Below are 27,393 nucleotides of genomic sequence, written 5' to 3'. Positions count from 1 at the left end.
ATATACACAAAGACTTGGCCTCCACAGCTGCCCATGGCAAAGAATTCCACAGATTAACCACTCTCTGGCTGAAGAAATTCCACCTCATCTCCGTTCTAAAAGGACGCCCCTCTGCTCTGAGGCTGTGTCCTCTGGCCTAGATTCTCTCACCAGAGGAAACATCCTCTCCATATCCTATCAGGGCTTTCACCATTCGATAGGTTTCAATGAGGTCACCCCTCATTCTTCTGAATTCCAGGGTGTCAATAAAAAACACACTTGTCGTAATCAACTGGGTTGCAAAGAGCTTTGGAATTTTTGCAAGGGTTGTGAAATGTGTATGGAAAGATTCAATAGTAACACGTTAGATACCAACTCTCTAGCTAACGTAAGACCAGTGAATGGACCTCTTGTATGATAAGATGGACTTTCGACTCACAATCTGCCTCTCATGTCTCTGCACCTATTGTCTGTCTGCACTGCAATTCCTCCGTAGCTGCTGGACTTTGGTCTGCATTCTGGATAATTGCAAATGTCACTCCACTGTTCGTGAAGCATGAGAGGCAGAAGAAAGGAAATTATAGGCTAGTTAGTGTGACGTCAGTGATTGGGAAGATGTTAGAATTGATTGTTAAAGATGTGGTTTCAGGGTATTTGGAGGCACATGATAAAATAGGCTATAGTCAGCATAGGTTCCTAAAAGGAAAATCTTGCCTGACAAATCTGTTGGAATTCTTTGAAGAAATAATAAGCAGGATAGACAAAGGAGAATCAGTTGATGTTGTGTACTTGGATTTTCAGAAGGCCTTTGGAAAGATGCCAAACATGAGGCTGCTTAACAAGCTATGAGCCCATAGTAGTACAGGCAAGATTTTAGCATGGATAAACCAGTGGCTGATTGGCAGGAGGCAAAGAGTGGGAATAAAGGGAGCCTTTTCTGACTGGCTGATGGTGACTAGTGGTGTTCCACAGGGGTCTGTATTGGGACCGCATATTTGTATTCTATTTGTCACTGACTTGGATGACGGCATTGGTGGCTTTGTCGCAAAGCTTGAGGATGATACAAAGATAGGTGGCGGAGCAAGTAGTGTTGAGGAAGCATGGAGCCCGAGAAGGACTTAGACAGATTAGAAGAATGGGCAAAGAAGTGGTAGATGGAATACAGTGACGGGAAGTGTATGGTGATGCACCTTGGTTGAAGGAAAGGGGCGCAGTCTATTTTCTAATTGAGGAGAAAATTAAAAAATCAGTGGTGAAAAGGGACTTGTGAGCTTTACTGCAGGATTCCCAGAGGTTAACTTGCAGGTTGAGACAGCAGCAAGGATGGCAAATGCAATGTTGGCATTCATTTCAAGAGGACTGGAATATAAAAGCAAGGATGTCATGCTGAAGTTTTATACGGCATTGGTCAGACAGAACTTGGAGTGTTGTAAGCATTTTTGGGCCCTTACTTAGGAAAGGATGTGGTGGCATTGGAGAGGGTCCAGAGAATGTCACAAGAATGTTCCCAAGAATGAGTAGGTTAACGTATCAGGAGCATTTGTTGGCTCTGATCCTGTACTTGCTGGACCAGAGTAAATCAGAATCAGGTTTAATATCACTGGCAAATGTTAGGACATTTGTTGTTACGTGGCACCAGTACATTGCAATACATAATAATAAAAAACTGCAAATTACAGTAAAAAATTTAAATTATACAGTGCTAAAGGGGAAAAAAAGTAGTGAGGTAGCGTTCATGGGTTCAATGTCCATTCAAAAATCTGACGGCAGACGGGAAGACTCTATTTCTGAATCGGTGATTGTGTGCCTTCAAGCTCTGGTACATCCTCCCTGGTGGTAGCAATAAGAAGTGGGCAGGTCCTGCGTAATGGGGGTCCTTGATGATGGATGCTCCCTTTTTGAGGCATCACTCCTTGAAGATGAAGGGAACTAATCTGTGTATTTTATTTGGATTTCACAAAACATTATTTTACATTATTTTACAAGAAGTGATTTAACTTAAGTGCATATGGTGGAAATGTGAAGAACTCAGAAAACCGAGGTAAAAGTAAACAAGTTATTTTGCCAAGCAAAGAAGATGAGGGAAACATTAGATGGAATAAAGGATGAATAAAAAATTTAGATTTACCACAGTACATAATTATCTATTATAAAATAATATTATAAAAATTATATTATAAAATTATATTATAAAATTATAATAAAATTATAATATTATAATATTATATTATTATAATAATATTATAAAAATTATATTATAAAATTATATTGTAAAAATCTATTATAAAAATGTAGATTTACCACAGTACATAATTATCTATTTAAATGTTTATTTTGCTTTTATATCATCTCAATGTGTACTTAAGAATGTATAAATAATTGTAGTTTTATACATATAAAAAAATGGAAAAGGTTATATGTGTGAAAAAAGTACATGATAATTGTGAACTCCTTATCCAAATAAAAATAAAATTTAAAAAAAAGAAAGACAAAGAGCTGCCCCTCAAATGCAACTAGTAATGGGGGAGGCTGATGGAATGCTGGCCCTTATTTTAAGGAGGATGCAGTATAAAAGTGGAGGAATCATACTGCAACTTCATGGCACTGTTAAGACCATATTTAGAGTTCTTTGAACAATTTGATTCTTAAGGAAAAATATTATTTCATTGGATGCAGTTCAGAGAAGCTTCAATGGGATGGTCCCTGGTTTGGAGGGGTTGTCCTATGAGGAGAGATTAAACAGTTGCGAGTTTAGGAGAAGGAGAGGTAACTCTATTAACACTCTAATAGGAGTTTATCTTATCCTGTCTTTATAAAACCTGTCATCAAAGGAGGTCGAGATTTGGCAGTCCTCTCTCCTGTTTGTAGGAAGACATTTACCCCGAATCTCTTGAATTGCTAAACTTCTGCCCACACTTTGAACCTAACCATTGTCTATTTTTTGTTGGTTCAGCCAATTCTGTATCAAGATTATACCCACCCCCATGCAATCAACTCTTATTTTGTTCAGACCACATAATGGAACTATATTCTTAAAGACCCACCTCATACAAAACATAGCAACTTACAAGGAGGTTGGAGAAGTCAAAGCAATTGCATGAAAAACTTGCTGTCATGGGGCAGATATATATATTTTACAATACAGTAATTAATATTCCTATCTATGTCATGCATGACAGTGGTATCTTAACCGAGTTTCTATAATTTTATACTTCTGTTTTAATTGAAGCACTGACCTGGAGATTATTGTTTGTGAGAAAAGCTGATTCAAATTAACTTCAAAAACTTCAAAGTTAATTTATTATCAAAGTACAAATATGTCTCAATTTACTGCCCTGAGATTCATTTTCTTGCAGGCATTCACAGTAAATACAAAGGTATACAATAAAAGCAATGAAGAACTGCACATAATAAAGATGGATAAACAACTAATGTGCAAAAGACAGCAAATCATGCAAATATAAAAAAGAAAAAATAGTAATTCATAAATAATATTGGGAACATGAGTTGTCATTGAAAGGGAATCCATAGGTTTAGGCTTTTGTTCTGCAAATATTCCTTTAAAAGGAAGTACCATGCGCAGAATTTCTATCCTGATATTTATAATGGCATAGAAAGACATTTTCTCATAGTGGGTTCATGCAAACTCCCAGAAGAGCAATCCCATTCCCCCGACCACAAGAAACTGCAGTGAGTTGTGGACACAGCTCAGTATATCACAGAAACCAGCCTCCCCCCTATGGACTCTGTCTATACTTCTTATTGCCTCAATAAAGCAGCCAGCATAATCAAAGACCCCACCCATCACAAACGTTCTCTCTTCTCCTCTCTCCCATCGGGCAGAATGAACAAAAGCCTGAAGGACGTACCACCAGGCTCGAGAACAGTTTCTATCCCACTGTTACGACACTTGAAAGGACCTCTTGTACAATAAGATGGACCCTTGGCCTCACAATCTACCTCGTTATGATCTTGCACTTTAATTTTACCTAAACTGCACTTTTTGGTAGTTTTTAAATTTTATTTTGCTTTTCCTTATTCTAGCTGAATGCACTGTGTAATGATTTGATCTGTATAAACAGTATGCACGTGAAGCTTTTCACTGTGTTTTGCTATATGTGACAATAATAAATCAAAACTCTCCCTTTATTTTCCTTAGGAACATATTTTCCCTCACAGATTCCCATTGACTCTAAATAAGTCTGATTCTTTTTATTGATATACATTTGGTATTTTATGGTAAATAATTCACAGATCAGCTCATCTTTGGAACCTTTGGGAAGAAGTGTTATTCAGAGAGAACATGTGACAGCTCCTGAGAATAGAACCAAACATGGGACTCTGGAGCTATACAGCAGTAGCTCTAACTTATTCCATCATGTCACTCACCAAATTAAATTGTTTTATCCAATATAATTTTGAAATGTTTTCTGATAATTAGGCAGGAATTGCCAAACCGTGTCAAGACATTGGTATTTTCTGAGCAGCTTAGGTGACACTGTATCCTGGTTATAAATTTGAAAACTTTCAGTCCAGTTTTTGAGGAAAGGACAAATGCAGAGCCTTAGCCATTTGTCAGGCAGCAGTAGCCTTTCATCACTTGCTCTCATCCATGAGCTTGCCTGGGGCAATTTTTCATTCAAAGTACCAGTCAGCCAGCTGCTCTCAAGATACAGCAGCTGGTGTATCGTGTGAACAGGGTAAGCATCTGTGTCTCCTTATCCAGTCAGATGGATGAATTGTTTTAAAACTGCATAACACATGATTTAAGAACTACCAGAATATGTTAAATTTCCATGTCAAATTAGGTACAGAAACTGTAAAAGGTATAGAAAGACTACACTATGACATAGGGAGTTGAGCAAAATACTTGAAAATATTCATTTTAAGTGTCCAAAAAGTTAGAATTCGAAGACTTTTCTACTTGTTGAATTAAATTTTTATTGTCAGATGTGATGGACAATAATTAAGACATCCCACTGTTTAAAACACATTTCTGTAGACATGGATAATCCTTTATGTAGAGGTAGTACAACATCCACATGCTATTCTGTTATTTGAAGTGTACATTTGTTGATAAAATAAATTCATTATGTTTATTCTGGATATGTATATATGTGTGTCTCCGGAAGTTACACTCTGATTTGCACTTTAATAATAGAGTGAACTTTATTGCTATTATTACTGATGAGGAGATATATTAATACTGTGGTGGAAAATAATAGTTTGTTCAGTTAAAATGATTTTAGCCTAAAAGCTGAGAGAAATGATAAAGAAATACAGAAAATATTTTATCTAGTAAAATCACAGAAAGGAATAATAAATAAAAAATGATGTTTTTGAATAACAACATCTCTTATAAGACATATTAATGAAAATACAGTATTGTGCAAAATTCTTAGGCATGTATATATGGCTGGGGAGCCTGAGACTTTTGCACTGTACTATAGTAATTTTATGTAATGCACTGTACTTCTGCTACTGCGAAAGAAACAAATTTCATGGCATATGTGAATGATGATAAACCTGATTCTGAAAGGGGTGTCTATTATGGACTGGGAGTGGGAAGGGGGGCAGGGAGAATGGGATTATGGTTGGGAAAAGGGGAGGGGGCAAGGGAGGAAGCGGGAAGCACCAGAGAGACATTCTGTAATGATCAATAAACCAATTGTTCGGAATTGCCTGATATCTTAAGGCTGGGTGTGTCTGCACCCGTGCCACTTAGCCCCCCCCCTCCCCTGCCCGCCCCAGCACTTCTTCTCTGTCACCTGCTCCCAGCACCCTCCCATGGTACTACGCTCTTGTCTTCGGTTCCCAACATCCTTTGTTCCCACCAGGTTTACAAACTCGCTCTCCACTCCACATTGACAAATACAGTACTGTGCAAAAGTCTTAGACACCCTAGCTGTATATATGTGAGTAAGACTGTAATTGATTCTGCTTGTGGGAAAATAAGAGAACAAGTATTCATCATCATCATCATCATCATCAGGTGCCATGCCCAGTTTGAGCTTTGACTGCCATGGCCTACACACTCCTGTTTTGGGTCAAGTGGATCAATTCATTGGTATTCATTTCCAGTTCTCTGGCTGCTGTCTCCATCATCATTTGTCTTTGTCTTCCTCTTGATTTCTTCCCTTCAATCTTTCCCGTAATTACCATTCATTCTAACTCCTCTTTCCTAATCGCATGTCCAATGAAGTTACGTTGCCTTTTCATGATCTCATACATTATTTTTCCTCTTTAATTAATTGCAAGCAGTCAAGGGATTGTTCAGGGTTTTGCTTCTTTAGTTTTTTAAGTTTTACTTTTACATGACATACAACTGGGTTATGGTCACTATTACAGTCTGCACCTGGATATGTTTTGCATTGAGTCACGGAGTTTCTAAATCTTTGGTTTATAGTAATAAAGTCAATTTGATTTCTAGTGTTATCACCTGGACTTTTCCAGGTCCACAAGCATCTTGGATGGTTTTTAAAGTAGGTATTCATAATGACCTGATTATTCATCTTGCGCCATTCTACGCATTTCTCACCTTGTTCATTTCTTTCCCCTAGTCCAAATTTTCCTATGGTATTTCTATCAGCACCTTGTCCTACTTTAGCACTTAGATCTCCCATGACAATAACAATATCTTGAGATTTGCGCAACACACATCAAAGACCTGATGAAGGGTCTCGGCCTGAAACGTCGACTGTACCTCTTCCTAGAGATGCTGCCTGGCCTGCTGCGTTCACCAGCAACTTTGATGTGTGTTGCTTGAATTTCCAGCATCTGCAGAATTCCTCTTGTTTGCGCTTATCTTGAGATTTGCATCCATTCTTTGCTTGTTCAAGCTCTTCATAGAATTTATCTATATCCTCATTTGTTCCATCTGTTGCCGGTGCATATACCTGTATAATTGCTAAATCAAATGGTTGTCCTCTGAATCTAACAAGGAGCACTCTTTCTGATATTGCCCAATGTCCTAAAACACTTTTTGCCATGTTTTCATCCATAAGAATTCCTACTCCATTGGTATGGGATGTTCCACAAGAATAAACCAGAGTTTTATTTTTAATCTGACATTTTCCAGCACCTATCCAACGAACTTCACTATTTCCAGGAGAAATCGCCATTTCTCTTCCCAAATGTTCATCAGCCGTTGACATTTGAGGTTGTAGCTCATCCGCCTTCTCCATCATAAGTTCAGTTACTGAACCTGCCGGATCTGCCGTTGACCTTCGCTCGTATCCTGAGCAGGAACCCTTGCAGGTGCTACCGTTCCGGGTCAGAGCGGCCCTGGGAGCAATGAATGACTAAGGAGTAACTCTACTTTCCCCAAAGCTCTGAAAGTCCCAATCAGAGCCTCATTACCGGTTGCATTTTAGAGTCATACCCAGGACTAGAACAAGTATTACCATAAGCTATTGCAGGGTATTGAAAAACATTAGATAAATACAAGTTTATTCTGTAAATGACACATGTCATGTCCTAAGTCTTAATCTATTTTGGAAGAAATTGCATGTGTATCTCATCAGGTCACAAAAGATTGCAGTTGGTAATGTGTCTTGTTGCATTTAATACAAAGAATACAACTGTTATAGATGTAATGCCCACTAACGACTAAAATCACTGGAGTGCCAGTGAGACTAACAAATCTTGAAAAGAAGTAAACATAGGCACTCTGTATCCAGGCAGGCTGTTTGTGATTCTTAAGAAGGGACAAACTGGAAACATTCACTATTTAAGCAACACACACAAAATGCTGGAGGAACTCTGTAGGCCAGGCAGCATCTATGGAAAAAGTTACAGTTGACGTTTCAGCCCTAAACTCTTGGGTAGGGCTGGAGAAAAATGCTGAGGATTAGATTTGAAAGGGAGAGAGAAACTTGGAGGGGGAGGGATGAAGTAAAGAGCTAGGAAGTTGATTGGTGAAAGAGACAGATGGCCAGGGAAGAAAGAAGAAAGGGGGGGAGGAGCAAAGAGGGAGGCGATGGGTGGGCAAGGAGATAACATGAGAAAGGGACAAGTGGATGAGAAATGGTGAAGGAGGGGTGGGGTGTGTGGAAGCATTACTGGACGTTTGAGAAATTGATGTTGATGCCATCAAGTTAGAGGCTACCCAAACGGAATATAAGGTGTTGTTCCTCCAACCTAAGTGTTGCCTTATCCTGACAGAGGAGGAGGCCATGGATGGACATGTTGGAATGGGAATGGGAAGTGGAATTAAAATGGGCGGCCACTGGAAGATCCCACTTGTTCTGGCGGACGAAACGGTCTGGCAGATGCTCGGCGAAGTGGTATCCCAATCTACGTCAGGTCTCACCGATATACAAGAGGCCACAGCAGGAGCACATTCATTATTTCCTTGCCTATTCCTGTGGACTATTCACTATCCAACATTACAGCTTTTTCTGCTGTGGCCCCAGATCCAAATCATGGTTCTAAAATCTCTAAGGATTCCTACTACTCTGATCTAGAAATTACTCACAACATTCTTACACTACTGGGTGTGCAGCAGCAATGTAATTATTTACATTTGCTGTGACATATACCACAATCTCATATTTCCAGACCTTAATTCCTTTAACTATCAATCCCTTACACTACTTTAATTCTTCATCACTCTTCAGATTTCCTTTATTTCTGCTAAATCCATTTATTAATTTATCCTGCAGGCAAGCTCTCTGTCATATATAAGACTACCAAACATACAGCAGTGAATGATCTGATGTGCTGTATCAAAGTGCAAAGTAAACTTGTTATCAAAGTATGTTACCATATACCACCCTGAAATTCATTTTCTTGCAGGCATTTACAGGAAAAAAGAAATATGATAGAATTTTATGAAAAACTATACTTTTTACTTTATACTTTATTGTCGCCAAATAATTGATACTAGAGTGTACAATCATCACAGCGATATTTGATTCTGCTCTTCGCGCTCCCTGGAATACAAATCGATAGTAAATATTAAAAATTTAAATTATTAGTCATAAATAGAAAATAGAAAAGGGAAAGTAAGGTAGTGCAAAAAAACTGAGAGGCAAGCCCGGATATTTGGAGGGTATGGCCCAGATCCGGGTCAGGATCCGTTCAGCAGTCTTATCACAGTTGGAAAGAAGCTGTTGCCAAATCTGGCTGTACGAGTCTTCAAGCTCCTGAGCCTTCTCCCGGAGGGAAGAGGGACGAAAAGTGTGTTGGCTGGGTGGGTCGTGTCCTTGATTATCCTGGCAGCACTGCTCCGACAGCGTGCAGTGTAAAGTGAGTCCAAGGATGGAAGATTGGTTTGTGTGATGTGCTGCGCCGTGTTCACGATCTTCTGCAGCATCTTTCAGTCTTGGACAGGACAACTTCCATACCAGGTTGTGATGCAACCCAGAAGAATGCTTTCTACGGTGCATCTATAAAAATTAGTGAGGGTTTTAGGGGACAGGCCAAATTTCCTTAGCTTCCTCAGGAAGTAAAGGTGCTGGTGGGCCTTCTTGGCAGTGAACTCTGCTTGGTTGGACCAAGTCAGGTCATTTGTGATATTGACCCCGAGGAACTTAAAGCTTTTGACCTGTTCCACTTGCGCACCACCGATGTAAATGGCGTCGTGTGGTCCGCTACTCCTGAAGTCAACAACCAATTCGTTCATCTTGTTGACATTGAGGGATAGGTTATTGTCTTCGCAGAATGCCACCAGGTTCTTAATTTTTTCTCTGTACTCAAATTCATCATTACCCGAGATACCGCCTACAATTGTGGTGTCATCACCAAACTTAAATATTGAGTTTGATGGAAACTTGGCTACACAATCATGGGTGTACAGCGAGTACAGCAGGGGGCTGAGTACACAGCCTTGTGGGGCACCGGTGCTCAGAGTGATTGTAGAGGAGAGCTTGTCCCCTATTTTTACAGCCTGGGTCCTGTCTGTGAGGAAGTTGAAGATCCAGCTGCAGATCTGAGTGCTAAGGCCCAGGTTCCGGAGCTTAAACTATGCATAAACAGACAAAGAATGGCTAACACCATTGTGCGAAAGGAGACAAACTCTGCAAATAAAAACAATACTGAGAACATGAGTTTGTAAAGAGACCTCAAAAGTGAGTCTGAGTTTGTAGAATCAATCCAGAGTAGTGGTGAAGGAAGTTGTCCATGCTGGATTAGGAGCCTGGTGGTTGTTGGGTAATACCTGTTCTCAAACCTGGTAATGTGGGACCTAAGGCTTCTGTACCTTCTGCCCAGTGGTACAGAAGAGGGCATGGACTAGGTGGTGGGGGCTCTTGATGATGGATGCTGAACTCTTGTGCCTGTGCTCCATGTAAGCGTACTCAGTGGAGGGGAGGGCTTTGTCTGCAATGGACTGGACTGTATCCACCATTTTCTGTCGCCCTTCCTGTTCCTGGGCATTGGTCTTTCATACTAGGTCTGATGGGATAATGAGGATACTCTCCACTCAGCTTGTCTAAGGTTTTGGTGATTTGCAAAGTCAACAGAAACTTCAAAGAAAGTAGAGGCACTTACTGCCATCTTTGTAATGACACTTAACATGTTGATTCAGGACAAATTATCTGATATATATTTACGCCAAGGAATTTAAAGCTAGAAGTTGAATTCACAAGGTTTGGATTCCATTTTGAAGTTATACTGACCAATCTATGCAAATTAGTCTGCATCAAATATAACATTGAGAACCTTTTCTGCAATCCACTTAAGCTTATTTACCTAAAAGATCTACTAGTCGAGCATGGAGATGAGCCCTAACAGCTGCTTAAATCATTGATCCTTCCCTAAAACTACATTTGGATCTTCAGCAGAACAGACTGGGAGTTGCATTTTGATACCTCTGTTGAGTGTAGGGGAGTTGGCAGCAATAGGCCTTATTGGGTCCATGGTGTGCCCAGAAATGGAGGAGACAAAGCAACAGAGTTTGATATTTTGGAAGAAGTTGAAATGATTGAAATGAAATTTATGAAGATGGGGGATGGACAAAAGGATTGGGACCACTGATGATTCAGAAGTAACATGGGAGAGGATTGGTATTGAAACCAGTGATGTGGCCTCGACTGGAAAAATGAGCTTGGAGGAGGGAGAGGAAAGAAAATTGGGAGGATGACTAGGAGGAACAATGGGAGGGAAATGGGGATCATCATGAGCAAAATGATGTGGATGGAGTTAAAGGAGGAATGTAGAAATTGTGATGAGGATTAGGGGACTTAAAAATGGTCCAAACACATCCATGCCAATGCTGAGATGTTGGACTGTTTCCATTGTAAATGGGGGTGAAAGAAGCTGTAATGCCATCATAACTACAGAACCTGACACAATATTAGTATTAACACAGACAAAATGCTGGAGGAACTCAGTAGGTCAGGCTGCATCTATGCAGAGGAATAGCAGCTGATTAGGTTAAGACCCTTCATCAGGACTCATTAGTATTGTTTTCACTATGTTAATTTTATTTATTCATACCATTATGACTGTGACTCTCCACAACTAGTTACTTAAACAATTTGTTCAGTACAATTCATTTTAAACATTGAATCTCATGCCATAAATAGGTGAAAAGCATTAATCATTTTTATTTCTAAAGGAGTGCCAATGTTTTTCTTAGTTGTCTGGATTATAACCTGCTCTTTATAAACATCATCTTTTCTCGGGAGTTTTAAACATTAACGTGATTTTACTTGAAAAAAACAAACCTTTCAACAGGTTAAAAGTTTTTGTTCGTTTTTTTCCTTTTCCTCCTATGTAATTTCTTTGGTTAAGTGAAGTTGTGTGAATGATGAGTAATATGTTCCAGGCTCTACATCCAAAATGTCATGGACCACCATTGGACTGTTGACCTCATAATTTTATGCAAGAAAAGCGTTTGAGAATTGTGATTACTACTGCACTTTAGTTATAATGTTAATTGATTGGATGGCAACAAAAAAAAATCCTTGTGCAAGGGAGTGAAAAGGAGTTGGCACAAGAATGCATCCTTTCCAGATTAGGACAGAAAAATAGGGCCTTTTGCATTATGTCACACTTAACAGCAATGCCTACATATGCAATACAGCAGGTACGCCAAGGATGATAATTGAGGGAAAAAATCTAATATTCTTTACAATAGTACTAAATTTCAGGAAACATGCTGATACTTTGATATAATTTAGAATTATGCATTGTCTTGGTAGCTGCAGAAAGGATAAAACAGTCTCATTATTTGAAGCCGTGAATCACCATAGGTTGTACAAAAGGTAATCTCCCTCTGAATTCCTGATATAGATACAATTTTGTTGTGGAGAACGAAATGACAAGATTTTTACAACACTTGGGATATCCCAAAGCACTTCTGAGCCTTAAAATATTTTTGAATTGTGGTTTCTGCTCTGCATAGCATTCAGTTTGCTCACAACTACAATGAGAGAAATGACCCAGTTATCTTGTCCTAAAATGGTAGTTGAATCATAATTGTTTCTAGGACATTGGATGAATGCACTGTATCTGGACTCCTGTGATGCTACCATGGAATCTTTAATGCTCACTTAAATTGACAATTTAATCATGGATTTTGGTATCTCTGACTTCACAATTGCTCCTCAGTAACAGGGCTCTGTCAACTCAGATTATGCTCTCAATTTTGGAATGGGGCCAAACGTGTGGCCTTCCATCTCGGAAGTGAATTGTACTATTGAGCAGTGCCAAATGCTCTTTCCAACAACATTTAAAGGTCATGATTTGTAAGTGGAGTCTCCCAAGAGAGATTGAATTAAAGTGTTTCAGTTTTAAAGATTTGCTGATGCTGTGAAAGAACTATAATTGCATACAGTTCAAATTCTTAGAACAGTACATCATTTGTTGCACAATTATAAACTGAACAATACTGCTTTGAATTAGTTGAAAATTTTGTTTGATATTGTTGGTAATTGTTTATATTTGACCATTAGTATCCTATGCTGTCTTCATTGTTCCCAGCTTTTCATCATTAAAAGTACTTGAATTTCTCTTGGAAAAACATCAGAAACAGAAGGAGTAGGTAAAATACCCCATGGTCAATAAACTTAATGACTGAGCATCTACAGCTCTCTGACATAGAGACTTTCAAAGACACAGTTCTCTGCATAAAGAAATTTCTCTTTATCTCAATGCTAAATGGCCATTCCCTTATCCTGAGACTTTACAGTCAGAGGACAAAGCCTTTGGTCCTTCACACATCAATCCGTCACCTCATTCTTCTAAAAGTCAGTGAATATAGCCCAGTTTGCCAGTTACTTCTCTTTGTGCCGTTGGTATGTGAGAACAAATGCCTCTCTATTATGTTTTCAGAATAACATAAAAACAGTAAATAATTGAGATCCCAGCACAAATCCTTAAAGGATTCCCAGTCACTTGCTCCTTTTAAAGTATGTTAACCCTACTATCTGTTTAAAGGCAACATTATTCTTCACTCTCCAGGGCGCAGGCCTGGGCAAGGTTGTATGGAAGACCAGCGGTTGCCCACGCTGCAAGTCTCCCCTCTCCACAACTCCAATGTTGTCCAAGGGAAGGGCATTAGGACCCATACAGCTTGGCACCAGTGTTGTCGCAGAGCAATGTGTGATTAAGTGCCTTGTCTCAAGGACAAAACACGTTCCCTCGGCTGGGGCTCGAACTCACGACCTTCAGGTCGCTAGTCCAATGCCTTAACCACTTGGCCACGTGCCCATACACTATCTGTTTACTACCACTCAATCAAATTATCAATTTGTCTTCAGTTCAATAAATCTTCACGTTGGCTGTTGGGATTTAATGTGAAATTTTAGTGGATGCCTCTGAATATCCACAGACGTTCCACATTTACTTAAGTTACCTACTCAAAAAATAAGTCGATTAATTCAGTGTGACCTAATCTTTACCAATGTGCCTCCAATCAAATGAAAATTCTCTGACTCTCAATTATTCGGGTTGTGGATAAGTATAGAATATAAAAAGCTGATAACTTATGCATTGATAGGAGTTATGAGAAAGCTACATAAAACTTTGGTTAGATCAGCAATATTGTGAGCACTACTCCTAAGGAAGGTAACATCAGTCTTGGAGATTACTGTAATGATTTCCCAAACTTAAAGTATAACTTAAATCATAAGGGGAAGTCACACAAACCAAGACAGGTGTGAAATCCGTCAATTATGAATGCCTCTGACATCGGAAGACATTCAAAATCCATTTAATTTTTTTTAATTAAACATTTTGAAAGAAAAATAATACATACTGAAGACATAAGACCTTAGAAACAAGCATTTTGTTAAACAATTAATTGTCTCTCATAGCCATTGCAATGAATATATTTGCTGATCATTTGCCATATCTAACTTGGTGCAGGTTGAACAGGCAAACTCTCCCAGCATAAGTGCAGGGAATAACTTAGTTCACATCCCACCTTTACACTTCAATTACTAGGAGACAGTATAGTTTCCAAATATGCCCCATTTGAGGGAGACTAATAGATAGGAGAAAGGCAAAGAAGTATTTCTGCCACCTGAAGACTCCAGGGCGAAGGACATTGACTAGTCAGATTATCTAGGAGGGAAGTTAGGAAACAAACCAATATGAAAAGAGTGGTGGAAGATTGAAACTCTCATCCAGGAATGATAAATCTGAGACAAATCAATTTTTGTTATCAAAGTATACTCCAGAGTAAGAATAGAAGGCAGGTAAAGAGAGTTAGCACAAAATGCCAAGATCTCATTGAAGAGTGAACAGACTTGAAGGACTTCACCATACACTCCTTATCCTTCCATTCTTACACTTAATGGTTTACACAATGCTGATATGTTTCTACCCTTAATCAAGTAGGATATTAAAAACAAGAAATTAGAATTTTGTTGGTTAAATTAAGTAACCATGTTTCGGACTATTAATGTTTCTCCTTCTTCATATACCCTTCCTGTTTTTTTAAAGGAATTGCTGGCAAGTGGAGGATAAGGCTAATGCTAACAATGTAGCATATACATCTGGAGAATTGAGTCTGCACACTGATTACCCAGCACTGCACCATCCTCCTGGGGTAAGTCTGCTTGGAACATTGCCCAAAATCCCTTAATCTGCTTTTGATAAACAATATTAGTTACAAAAAAAATGTAAAACAGTGTAAATTGCATAGTGGTTTGAATCCATGCCTGCTCTTTGATTGAGTGAAAATGCGTGTCAAGCATTATAAACACAAGAAATTTTGCAGGTGCTGGAAATCCACAGTAACATGCAAAAACTTCTGGAGGAACTCAGCAGGCCAGGCGGCGTCTATGGAGAGGATTAAATATTTGACGTTTTGGAACAAAACCCTTCATCAGTGCAGTCCTGATCAAGGATCTCAGCCTAAAACATCGACAGATTATTCTCTCCATAGACATTACCTGACCTGCTTAATTCCTCCAGCACTTTGTGCGGTGTTAAACGTGTCTGGCATTGCTTCTGGAGCATGACAATATGCAGCTGGTTTGCAGAGAACACAGATCTTTGAGCATTTTTTTTAAAGGAAAGAAGTAATTGAAAGGCATATGATTTTGTTCTAATAGCAAAGTATTGTATAGCTTTATCGGCTTTAAAAATTTGTAGGGAGAAGATAATTTTTTTTTGCAGGTATACAGGGACACTGGTATATTTGTGTACATTTGGTTACAGGCAACATAAGACTTTATATTAAAACAGGTATAAAAATGGTAAATGCTGGAAATAATTACCAGGCCAGGCAGCAATAGTGAAAAGAGAAAAAGAGTGAGCATTTCAGTTAACATAGAACATAGAATAGTACAGCACAGTACAGGCCCTTTGGCCCACAATGTTGTGCCGACCCTCTATCCCTGCCTCCCATATAAGCCCCCACCTTAAATTCCTCCATATACCTGTCTAGTAGTCTCTTAAACTTCACTAGTGCATCTGCCTCCACCACTGACTCAGGCAGTGCATTCCACACACCAACCACTCTCTGAGTAAAAAACCTTCCTCTAATATCCCCCTTGAACTTCCCACCTCTTACCTTAAAGCCATGTCCTCTTGTATTGAGCAGTGGTGCCCTGGGGAAGAGGTGCTGGCTATCCAGTCTATCTATTCCTCTTATTATCTTGTACACCTCTATCATGTCTCCTCTCATCCTCCTTCTCTCCAAAGAGTAAAGCCCTAGCTCCCTTAATCTCTGATCATAATGCATACTCTCTAAACCAGGCAGCATCCTGGTAAATCTCCTCTGTACCCTTTCCAGTGCTTCCACATCCTTCCTATAGTGAGGCGACCAGAACTGGACACAGTACTCCAAGTGTGGCCTAACCAGAGTTTTGTAGAGCTGCATCATTACATTGTGACTCTTAAAATCTATCCCTCGACTTATAAAAGCTAACACCCCATAAGCTTTCTTAACTACCCTATTTCACCTTTACCCTAACTTCACCTTTATTTCAGGTTTGCAGCATTTCTATATTTATTCTCAAAAATAATCATAATATTTAGTGAAAGTAATGAAACCTTGTCATTTTATCAAAAGAGCATTTTATTCGAGTATATTCTTACTGAAAGATCAAACAGAAATGCACAGGAAATTGTTGATCTCCAGGAAATCAGAAGGATTACAGAAGGAAATCTGAAGAAATATTGAAACTGAGTCCATAGGTTGTAGGGACGTTTCAGTGACAGGGGCAAGCGAAGTTGATTGAAGTTATCCTCTTTGCTTCAAGAGCCTGTTGTTCGAGGGGTGACAACTGTTTCTGAACCTGGTGGTGTGAGTCCTGAGGCTCCTGTATCTTCTTCCTGATGGCAGCAGCGAGAAAAGAGCATGACCTGGGTGGTGGGGTCACTGATGATGAATGCTACTTTCCTGTGCCAAGGCTTTGTATAGATATGCTCAATGGTGGGGAGGGCTTTACTTGTGATGGACTTGGCCATATCCACTACTTTTTGTAGGATTTTTCATTCAAGGACATTGGTGTTATTATACCAGGCTCTAATGCAGCCAGGCAAGATACTCTCCACGACACAGCTATAAAAGTTTGGTAAAGTTTCAGATGACATCCTAAATCTTCACCAACTCCTAAGGAAGTAGAGGCACTGCCGTGCCTTCTTTATAATTGCATTTACTTGCTGGGCCCATAAGCAAATAATCTATGCTTTTCTAAATATAGATTTATACTGTCCTCTTGAATGTTTCCAGTTGCTCTGATGCTAATGCTCTAGAACCATAGAACAAACAACAACATCCAGAATGAAATGCAGTGGATTCCAGTTAATTGGGGCACATGGGGACCAGTACATTTTGGCCCAATTAAAAAGGTATTAAAAAAGACAAGCTATCGTTTAACTAAGTAACAAATTATGTATTTATATGAAGTACAGCACAAATTTGAACACTCTCTATACTACTACAATGCTATAAAACTGTGTATTAGTTCTGAATAGCTACCAACAGAGGCATTCAGTGTATGCTGCCACCTTCTTTTGATTAACTGTAAATGAACAAGATCAACACAGAAACCTTCAAACAATACTATCAATGATTGCATCCTCATTGTAACATTCAAGATGATTGTTGATACATTGAGATTCTTCATAGTTTCTCACTGGTTGAGGTAGTGGAATTGTTACATTTTCACTCCCGCCCATATCTGGTATCTCGAAACCTGAACGCTTGAAACAACAATGAACAAAATAGTCCTGAGTTATCTTACTACTTATTTCTTGCCAACTCCCAGTGACAAAAATCACTGCTTTTTGAACGTGCATTTGCTCATGCAAATGACCCTTTTAAAAATTGCACACTCTAAGCATAGTGTAGCGTCTAACGTCCATACAAGTGCATGCATCTGACACTAAATAGAAACTGTTCAACAACAATTTCTTTCCCCAATTAAATGGCATAGTGTCCTAAATAAATGAAGGGAATCTCGGCTATTTTCTCTATTTTTGTCCTTTAAGAGCAATTCCAAATAAATGGCCGCTCCGATTCACCAATGGACCTATTAACCAGAATCTACTATATTACAGAGGACAGGGAGGAGGTCCGGCCCCTGCACGTGTAGCATGCAGGCCCACTGGTTTGTGGACATGCCTTGTTGCTCGTGAACCAGATCCCCAGCTATGGGTAAAATAGCCCCACTGCCTTGTGGGCAGCCTTGGGAGAGACTAAAGCTATGGGGGTAAACCTAGACAGCAAATCCAGAGTGGGGCCCCTAAGGTGGCTGGATGTCATTGAACATCCTTCCGGCCTCTACTGAAGCCAAGCTGGTGCCAAACATATTGCTTCATAAGCTTTCCTTTGGACTACACTGGTGAAGCGACGAAGAGGATCTTGACGACTGGGCATCTCAGGATCTCCAAACCTTCCACCAAGGCTCGTGATGATGATCATCACCACCCATTGTCCTTCAAGACAGAGCTATGACAACCACCGACAACTATATAACAGTTACAGAGAAAGTATAGTGCAGACAAACAATAAGGTACAAGTCTATCATGAGGTAGGTTGTGAGGTCAAGAGTCCCTCATATGGTACTGTTCAGTGGTGCTATAGCAGTGAGATAAAAGTTGGCCTTGAATCTGGTGGTTTGTGCTTTCAGACTTGTGAATCTTCTGTCAAATGGGAGACGGGGCAAAGAGAACATGTCCAGCGTGGTTGAGATGGTTGATCATGTTGGCTGCTTTATTGAAGCAGTGAGAGGTGTAGGCAGAGTCCATGGAGAGAGGACTATGATGTGCTGAGCTGTGTCCACAACTTTCTGCAGATTCTTGTAGTTTTAGTTCATTTAGATGCCTTACTGAGCTGTGATGCATCCACAAAGAAGAGGAAATCTGCAGATGCTGGAAATCCAAGCAACACACACAAAAAGCTGGAGGAACTCAGCAGGCCAGGCAACATCTATGGAAAAGAGTACAGTCAACATTTCAGGCCGAGATCCTTCAGCATCTTTTCCATAGATGTTGCCTGGCTTGCTGAGTTCCTCCAGCATTTTGTGTTTGTTGCTGTGATGCATCCAAATAGGATGCTTTCTATGGTGCATCTATCAAAATTTGTGAGGGTCAAAGGGAACATGCCAAATTTCTATAGACTCCTGAGGAGGTAGAGATACTAGTGCACCTCCTTTTGCAAGGTCTCTACGTACTTGGACCATAACAGGAACAGTAAGCTACCAGGCCTGCCCCTCTTCATGACTGTGTGTTGCTAAATTACATTTCCAAATGTCTGTCAGTATCTTCAGCTCATCTGTCTTGTTCACTCCTATCCTTTCATTTAAGGCATTTCTTTCTATTTTCTATTTCTCTAGTATACAGGTTTCCCCCGCTATCTGAAAGTAGAGCATTCCTGTGAAACCTTTCGTAAGCTGAAATGGCGTAAAGTGAAGAAGCAACTACCATTAATTTATATGGGAAAATTTTTGAGCGTTCCCAGACCCAAAAAATAACCTGCCAAATCATACCAAATAACACATAAAACCTAAAATAAGACTAACGTATAGTAAAAGCAGGAATGATATGATAAATACACAGCCTATATAAAGTAGAAATAATGTATGTACAGTGTAGTTTCACTTACCAGTATCGGGAAGATTGAGCCAAAACCGATTTGTAGAAAAAAATCGGCGTGTACAGGCATGCGCACACACCTGCCCGCGCAAGGCTTCACAGTCATGGTAGTCTTTCTCGGGGTAAACACAAGTTTAAAGCGGGCGCCTTTTTTCGTAGAAGCGAAAATCCTCTTTGGAGTTTTCTCGGTTAGCGAAAACAGGTACTAATGTAGGTCTTTTGTAAAAGCAAAGTGGCGTAAAGCGAACTTTCATAAAGCAGTGGACACCTGTATTTCCAACATTGTGTGCTCTGCCTTCCAAATTATCTCATTAATTTTGTGTGTTCCATCTCCAGTTCTGTTTTTCTTTCTTTTGAATCCTTTTCTATCCATTCACTGAGGGGCTCAAAGGGCTAAAATCCTACAGGATTCCTTCCTATACCATCTTATAACCATTTTTTCTATTGAAGTACCTTTGATGTCTAGTCACAGTTGTTATATAGGCAAAACTTCCAGCTGATATATATATGGGTTGTATGGAAAAACACAATGAGACATATGACTAGTTGAAGACATGTAACTAGTTTTGATGAAGGTTCTCAGCCCGCAACGTTGACTATTTATTCCCCTTCCTTAGATGCTGCCTGACCTGCTGAGTTCCTCCTGCATTTTGTGTCTGTTATTCTGGATTTCCAGCATCTGCAGAATTTCTTGTGTTTGTGTGTGTGACCAGTTACTCAGGTTAATGATGCCACGTGAGCACGGACTTGGAGATCAGAGAAGCTCCCAAGCTGCACTTTAAGGAATACCTTGGGACCTTTTATTAGCAGGTATAGCTTCAGTTAATAGTTCATCGGTAAAGTATTGCCTCCGTAGCACAAAGAGTTCCATCAAAGATTAATGTGTTTAAGTCTCCAAAAGCCATCATCTCCTTAGTGCTCATCAACAAGCTTCAAAACCTGGGCTTCTGTACGTCCCTCCACAACTGGATCCTCATTAGGAGACCGCAGTAAGTGCGGTTCGGTAGTAACACCTCCGAGCTGACATCAGCACCTCAAGGATACATGCTTTGTCTGCTCCCTCTCTACACGGATGACTCTGTGGCTGGGCACAGCTCAAACACCATGGATAAATTCACTGATGACACTACTGTTGTTGACAGAATCTCAGCTGGCAATGAGGAGGAATACACCAGCAAGATTGGTCGGCTGGTTGAGTGATTTCACAACAAAAGCCTTGCACTCAGTGTTAGCAAGACAAGGACTTGATTGTGGATTTCAGGAAGGGGGAGTCAGGAGAACACTCTTCAGTCTCATGATTGTTGGGGAGAGGGGTCAACAAAGGACAGGCTGAGGGTGAAGAGCTTCAAGTTCCTTAGTGCTAACATCTCAGAGAATCTATCCTGGTTGGCGAAGATCTGGTATATCATCAAAGACTCTTTTAAATTTCGACACAATCCATACCCTGGAGAGCATTTGGACTAATTTCATCACCTCCTGGTATTGAGGCCCAATGCACAGGATCAAAAGAGACTGTAAAAGATTGTGGACTCGGCCAGCTTCATTACTGACACAACCCTCCCCACCGTCGAGAATACCTACATAAAGCGGTGCCTCAGAAAGGTGACATCCATCTGCGGCAAGCCCTTTTCTCATTGCTGCCATCAGGGATGAGGTGCAGGAGCGTGAAGGCTAACAATCAACATTTTAAGAGCATCTTCTTCCTCTCTGCCATCAGATTTCTGATTAATTTATGAACCATGAACACCACCTCGCCATTCCTCTTTTGCACGATTTCTTTACTTATTTATATCGTAACTGAAGGCAATTCTTAAACCTTGCACTGTATTGCTGCCACAAAAAGAAACAAACTTCACAACATACTTTAGTGATGATAAACCTGATTCTGATTCTGTCAAGGCTGACATCTGAAGTGAGCACTAAATGGAGTTTGTTTTTTGAAAACTGCACTTTAGAGAGTTTGTGACTGTGAATCTGCACTCGTAACATACCAGATCCTGCAGTGGACTTTTCCATATGCAATGTCTATCTCTGGGCCAACAGACGCAAGACCTGGAAGTGTCAACCAGATTATTTTTTCACAATTAACTATTTACACTTTCAAGACTGCAGCCTCCTTTCTCTGATTAAGTTATATAAAATTTTTTACATGGCAAATCAGTTAGTTTTATTCTGCCTTCTAGGTTACTAAGCTACTATTTAATTTATCTGGAGTTATACTGTAACTATAGTGATTTGACTGTGAGCTATTCTCCGGCCCACAGAGTCCTCGATCACAGGAAGAAGCAAGCCTTTGCACCACTTCAAAGTGCAGTCCTACCCTCTTCCATATCTTTTTCTCTGGCACTTTGATGAATATTTTGTAAGTTCTTCATCAGAGCAGATTGCTGATGCTTGTGCAGGCATGGCTTTTGCCTGCACCTCTTTTCTAAGCGACGTGTACAAAGTGCTGAAGGGACTCAGCAGGTTGGGCGACATCTATGGAAAAGAAGAAATATCCAACGCTTCTGGTTGAGACCCTTCCTCAGGACTGGAAGAGGTGGGGGAGGGCATACAAGCTGACAGGTGAAATGATCAGGACTTCTCCAAGTAGCTGCTGTGTTTCAGCTCAGTGAAACAGTCTGTATATACCCATAAGAAACTCATTGACTTTGGAATTTCAGACCAACATGGAGGCTGATTCAGAACTGCCTCTCTCTATAGCCAGTTGATTATTCACAATGCTATGCTGAAATCTCAGAGAGTCTGAAACAAACTCCAAGGCAAGTGCCATTTTCCATTAAAAATGAACAGAGCCACTTCAAAGCAGTTGGATGTATCTGTCAATGATTTGTGTTTCATATTGACATCTGTGCTTCCGAATCTCTCTACACTTGTCATTCAGTTGTCAGAAATCAAATGGTAAGCTTTCCATAAGTCTTTCCAGCTGTAATTGAGGATTGGAACTAATCCTCAAGATTTACATGGGAATGAGCAACGTCAAATTGTGCTGATTTACAAAATTCCATGCACACGTACCTGTCCTGAAGTTTAACATAAAAATATTAAGTTCAGACTCAACGTAAAACCGCAAATTTTATAAACACAAGAACAAATTTCATGTCATCTAAGTCATCAGTGAGTCAGATTCTAATTTTGACAATGGACATGTAGTTGGCAAATTAACTTCTATATAGACAATCATTTTGATGTGAGTAATGTATCAGATTTTTCTTGGAAAAAGAGGCAGTTATATTGCTGGTGCAACAAAAGGTTTCAGAGGTACGGAGAGATAATTCTGTTAAACTAGAAGTCGTGGCTGATCACACCATATACAACCAAATAAGCCACTAAGGTTCATTTTCGAAGTTCAAAGTAAAATTTATTGCCACAGTACGTACATGTCGCCACATACAACTCTGAGATTCTTTTTCTGTGTGCATACTTAGCAAATCTATAGAGCAGTAACTGTAAACTGTAAATGTCAGGAACTGTTAACTGTAAACAAACTGCAAATACAGATATAAGTAAATAGCTATAAGTTACAAGCATGAAATACCAATATAACAGAGTCCTTAAATGAGTGTAACTGTCCCCTTTTGTTCAAGAGCCTGATGGTTGAGGGATAGTAACTGTTCTTGAACCTGGTGGTGCGAGTCCTGAGGCACCTGTACCTTCTCCCTGATGGCAGCCGTGAGAAAAGAGCATGGCCTGGGTGATGAGGATCTTTCATGCTCCTTTTCTTCGGCAACATTTCATGTAGGCATGCTCAATAGTTGGGAGGGTTTTATCAGTGATGTACTGGGCTGAATCTACTAACATTTGTAGGATTTTTCACTCAAAGGCATTGGTGTTCCCATACCAGGTCGTAATGCACACTTTCCACCACACATCTATGGAAGTTTGCCAAGGTTTTCGATGACATGCCGAACCTCTGCAGACTCCTGAGCAAGTCGAAGCCCTGTTGTGCTTTTCTCGCAATAATATTTATATGATAGGTCCAGAACAGGTCCTCTGAAATAGTGACACTCAGGAATTTAAAGTTACTGACCTTCTCTACCTCTGATCCTCGGATGATTACTGGCTCATGCTGGACCTCTCATTTCCCTCTGCTGAAGACTACAATCAGTTCCTTGGTCTTTATTGTCATTTAGTGAGAAGTTGTTGTTATTACATCACTCAGCCAAGTTTTCAATCTCCCTCTTGCATGCTGATTGATACAGCCCACAACAGTCATCAGCAAACTTGTAAATGGTTTTGGAGCTGTACTTAGCCACACAGTCATAGGCGTAAAGCAGGTAGAGCAGGGGGTTAAGTACACATCCCTGTGGCGTTCCTGTGCTGATGGAGATTGTGGAGGAGATGTTTTTGCCAATTCAAACTGACTGTGGTCTACAAATGAGCAAATCCTGGATCCAATTGCATGAAGGGATAACATTAATAAGTAGTTAATGTAAAGTGATAGAGAACCTTGGTTCAATGCATATGAATGGTAGTCTGAACTGTTATGATTAGAACTAAGACTGACAGTACTCAGTAGGTCAGAGAGCATCAGTGGGATGAGACACAGAGTTAATATTTAGGTTCAAGGTCCTTCAACAGAACTGGGAAAGGGAGAAAATAAGTCAATTTTCAGTAGACTAGCAGGTGAAGGTTTGCCTATTTTGGATTTTCGGATAAGGGGTATTTAACCTGTACTAGCAAACAAATACGTGTAACATTAACACATTTGGTCTCACCCTATCAGAGATATTCTTTTGTCATCCATGCTTCCCTGACTCTCCTCTAACTGAAAACTACCTTGATTTCACTTTCTCAGTTCTAATGAATGGATCTCAGACATGAAATGTGAACACTGATGCTCACTGACCCATTTAAGTGTTTCTAGCAGTTTCTGTTTTATTTCAGATTTTCAGAATCTGATTTATTTTAGGCTCTCAGTTACTGTCCTGGTTAGTTTGGCCATTTTTATTAGAAAAGCAGAAACCTACTTGTGGATTTCTATGTAATTTGATTTAAAGTCTTAAGTGTCTTCTAGGCAAGATGGCGCTGACCTACAGTCTCCATCAAGATCATGGCTCAGATTGAGTTGCTTTTCAACTTCATAGGGATGGTTTTGAGGACAGGGGGGTGGAGTTAGGGATCAAGTTGGAGCTGAGGGACAGAGATGAGGAAGAGTTGGTTGTCAGGCTGGACGGCCTCAGATCTGCTTACGACGGCCAACAATATGGACGTGTGACAAAGGAGGCCAGACTCTGCCCCGCGCTCGAAAGCCAGCAATATGATTGTGTGCCAAAGAACCTCTGGAGTCTATGCCTCCGCTCAGCGTTTGAAGGCCAATGACATGGATGGATAACAAAGGACATCCTGAGTCTAAGCCTACGCTCTGTGCTCAAAGGCCAGCGATATGGATGGGTGACAAAGGACAAATGGAGTCTAGGACATCCGTGGGTCTCAGGGTCGAATGTCCGTGTGAGCAGAAGCCACAAAGGCCAGTCAGCAAGCCCAGAGTTCGAGGTCTGGGGTTTGGGGTCCTAGCAGCTCACCCAGGATTCAGTACTGAAGGTCATTCGGAAAGCATAAAGTCAAAGCCTGATGGTAGGAGACCTGATCTTGAATTGGAAGACCCTTTGTTTGTGTAGGGGGGTGGGACGGAGGAAATGGGCTTGTTTTGCTGTTGCCTGTTATGTTCTGAGTTGTTCTGCCGAACATTGCGGGCATGTTATGTTGGTCCCGTAATGTGTGGCGACATTCGCGGGCTGGTCCAATCCCATGCTTCAGATGTGTTGGTTGTTAACGTAAACGAAGCACTTCACTGTATGTACGTGAGGTAAATAAATGAATCGGTATCTCCGTTTGTCCCTACTTGCCTGACACCTAAAGCAAACTGTTGCACTGCAGGACAGCAGGGAAGGGAGTCTGAAAATCTTGTGGTTTAGACAGCCTCATGCTCCTAGTTTAAAGGGGAGGAAGCCTGGCGGCAAACTGGCAGTTAAAAATAATATGACAGGTCATTAAAAAGTGTTAAAAATAAATTAAAAACCAACCCTTTACATTTGTAGAAGTATATAAAAACTTATTTCCTGAAAGACCTTTTCTGCCAGTGTGTACTATCCTTGTGTATCTATACAAGTGTTCCTAAGATTACAAAAATACCATTGAAATTCAATCTCCATATACATTTCTAATGCATTCCTTGTTCTTCATTGAACTCCAGTCTTCCATCTAATGAAAACATCCATTCTGAACACAGTTGTCATACTGAGAAGTGGATAACATGTTTTTATTTTGCTGTGAGCACTGTACACAGCACAACATCCAGCATTGAATTGGAGGAATGTCAAAAAAGGAGAGGATATTTAAAATCTTAAAAACTGTAATATTTCAAGTAAAACTACACCACAAAATTTATTAAACTGATTTTTTTGAAGGATGCATCACAGTGTTGCTTTTAGATTTTTTTTAAATCTTCAAACAAAGTCATCAACATAGGAACAATATACTTCTGTTAGAATACCAGGAGAGCATAATTAAAGCTTTAACTTTAAGTCAAATTATGATATAATTTCTGAGCCTCTTCAAGATAATGTACATTTTCCTGGCTGTTCAATAAAAATCAATCTTATTAAACAAAAATCACTTCAAGTTGAATGTAAATTTACTGTCTAATTTATGACATATGTCACCATATACTACTCTGAGATTCATTTTCTTGTGGGCATTCACAGTAAACCTCTTGAATTCAATCCCACGGTTGATGAATGCCAACACACCATATGCCTTCTTAACAACACTGTTAACCTGCGCAGCAGCTTTGAGTGTCCTGTGGACATGGAGCCCAAGCTCTCTCTGATCCTCCACACTGCCAAGATTTTACCATTAATACTATACTCTGTCTTTAAATTTGACCTCAATTGACCACTTCACACTTATTTGGGTTGAACACCATCTGCCACTTCTCAGCCCAGTACTGTTGCACTACTGACAACCCTCCAGACTATCCACAAACTCCCAACCTTTGTTGTCACATATGTTGCTTGGTTTTATTTTGTAGAAGGTGATGGTGTTCAAGTTCTTCCACAACTGTTGTGCATCCTTCTGTGATTCCAGTTTGGTCCAGAATTGCCACTTTACACGTGAGATGGCTTTCCAGAGCTCGTACCTGGACCTCTTGAATTTTACTTGGTCGCCGGACCTGAATGACGCTGATCTGGCCCTCAGTAGATTCTGGATCTCTCGGTTCATCCAAGGCTCTGGAAGATTTAAATGACTTTGTGGGAACTCATTCACCCATGACTGACTTTATAAAGTCCACGGCAATCATGGGGTATTCATTTTGATCGTCTGATGAGTCCTTGAACATGACACAGATCACTGACTCAAAGCAATCCTGTAGCTGCTGCTATGCCTCGGCGCCCTCTTCATTATCCTTACTCATGGAGTCTTGCTCTGTAGCCTTTGCCTGTATGCAGGTTGGAGGTGAACAGCCAGATGGTCAGATTTCTCAAAATGGAACAGTAGGCATTCCTTCAGGTGGTGTCGAGATGGTTGAGTATATTGGGATCCCTGGTGCTGCATGTGTTTATATTGATGATAAATGGGCAAAGATTTCTTCAGGCAAGCTTGATTGAAATACGCTGCAGTGATTTGAACTGCGGTCAGGCTCCTGGAGGAGAACTCACTCGGTAAGTAGAATGGACAGCACTTAATCATTAGATGTTTTAAGTTGGGTGAACAAGAGTACATCAAGACCAGTACATCTGAGCACCATGAAGAGTTTATCATGAAACAGAGACCCCCACCTTCTGTCCTGTTCAAATCAGCAGTCCAGTCCATCCGGTGGATGGAGAACCCCTTGGGTCTGTTTGCCATTTCCAGCCTATCTGAGGAGAGCCATGTCACCATGAAATAAAGAACTCAGCAATCCCTCATTTCCCT

The 27,393-nt window shown here is 40.2% G+C and overlaps 1 protein-coding gene across 2 annotated transcripts in view; it reads left to right on the top strand.

Moving 5' to 3' along the window:
• The window catches only part of bbox1 (butyrobetaine (gamma), 2-oxoglutarate dioxygenase (gamma-butyrobetaine hydroxylase) 1), a 185,237-nt gene that overhangs the window by 110,672 nt on the left and 47,172 nt on the right, over positions 1-27,393 (top strand). For both annotated transcript variants that reach the window (XM_063061767.1, XM_063061766.1), the window contains exon 5: positions 14,872-14,977. In XM_063061767.1, the coding sequence (XP_062917837.1) occupies positions 14,872-14,977 (106 nt within the window). The remainder of the gene's footprint in view (positions 1-14,871; positions 14,978-27,393) is intronic.

Source organism: Mobula hypostoma, chromosome 11, assembly GCF_963921235.1.
Source record: "Mobula hypostoma chromosome 11, sMobHyp1.1, whole genome shotgun sequence".
Lineage (NCBI taxonomy): Eukaryota > Metazoa > Chordata > Chondrichthyes > Myliobatiformes > Myliobatidae > Mobula > Mobula hypostoma.
The sequence above is the reverse complement of the archived record's forward strand: the minus strand, read 5'-3'. Positions and strand labels throughout refer to the sequence as shown.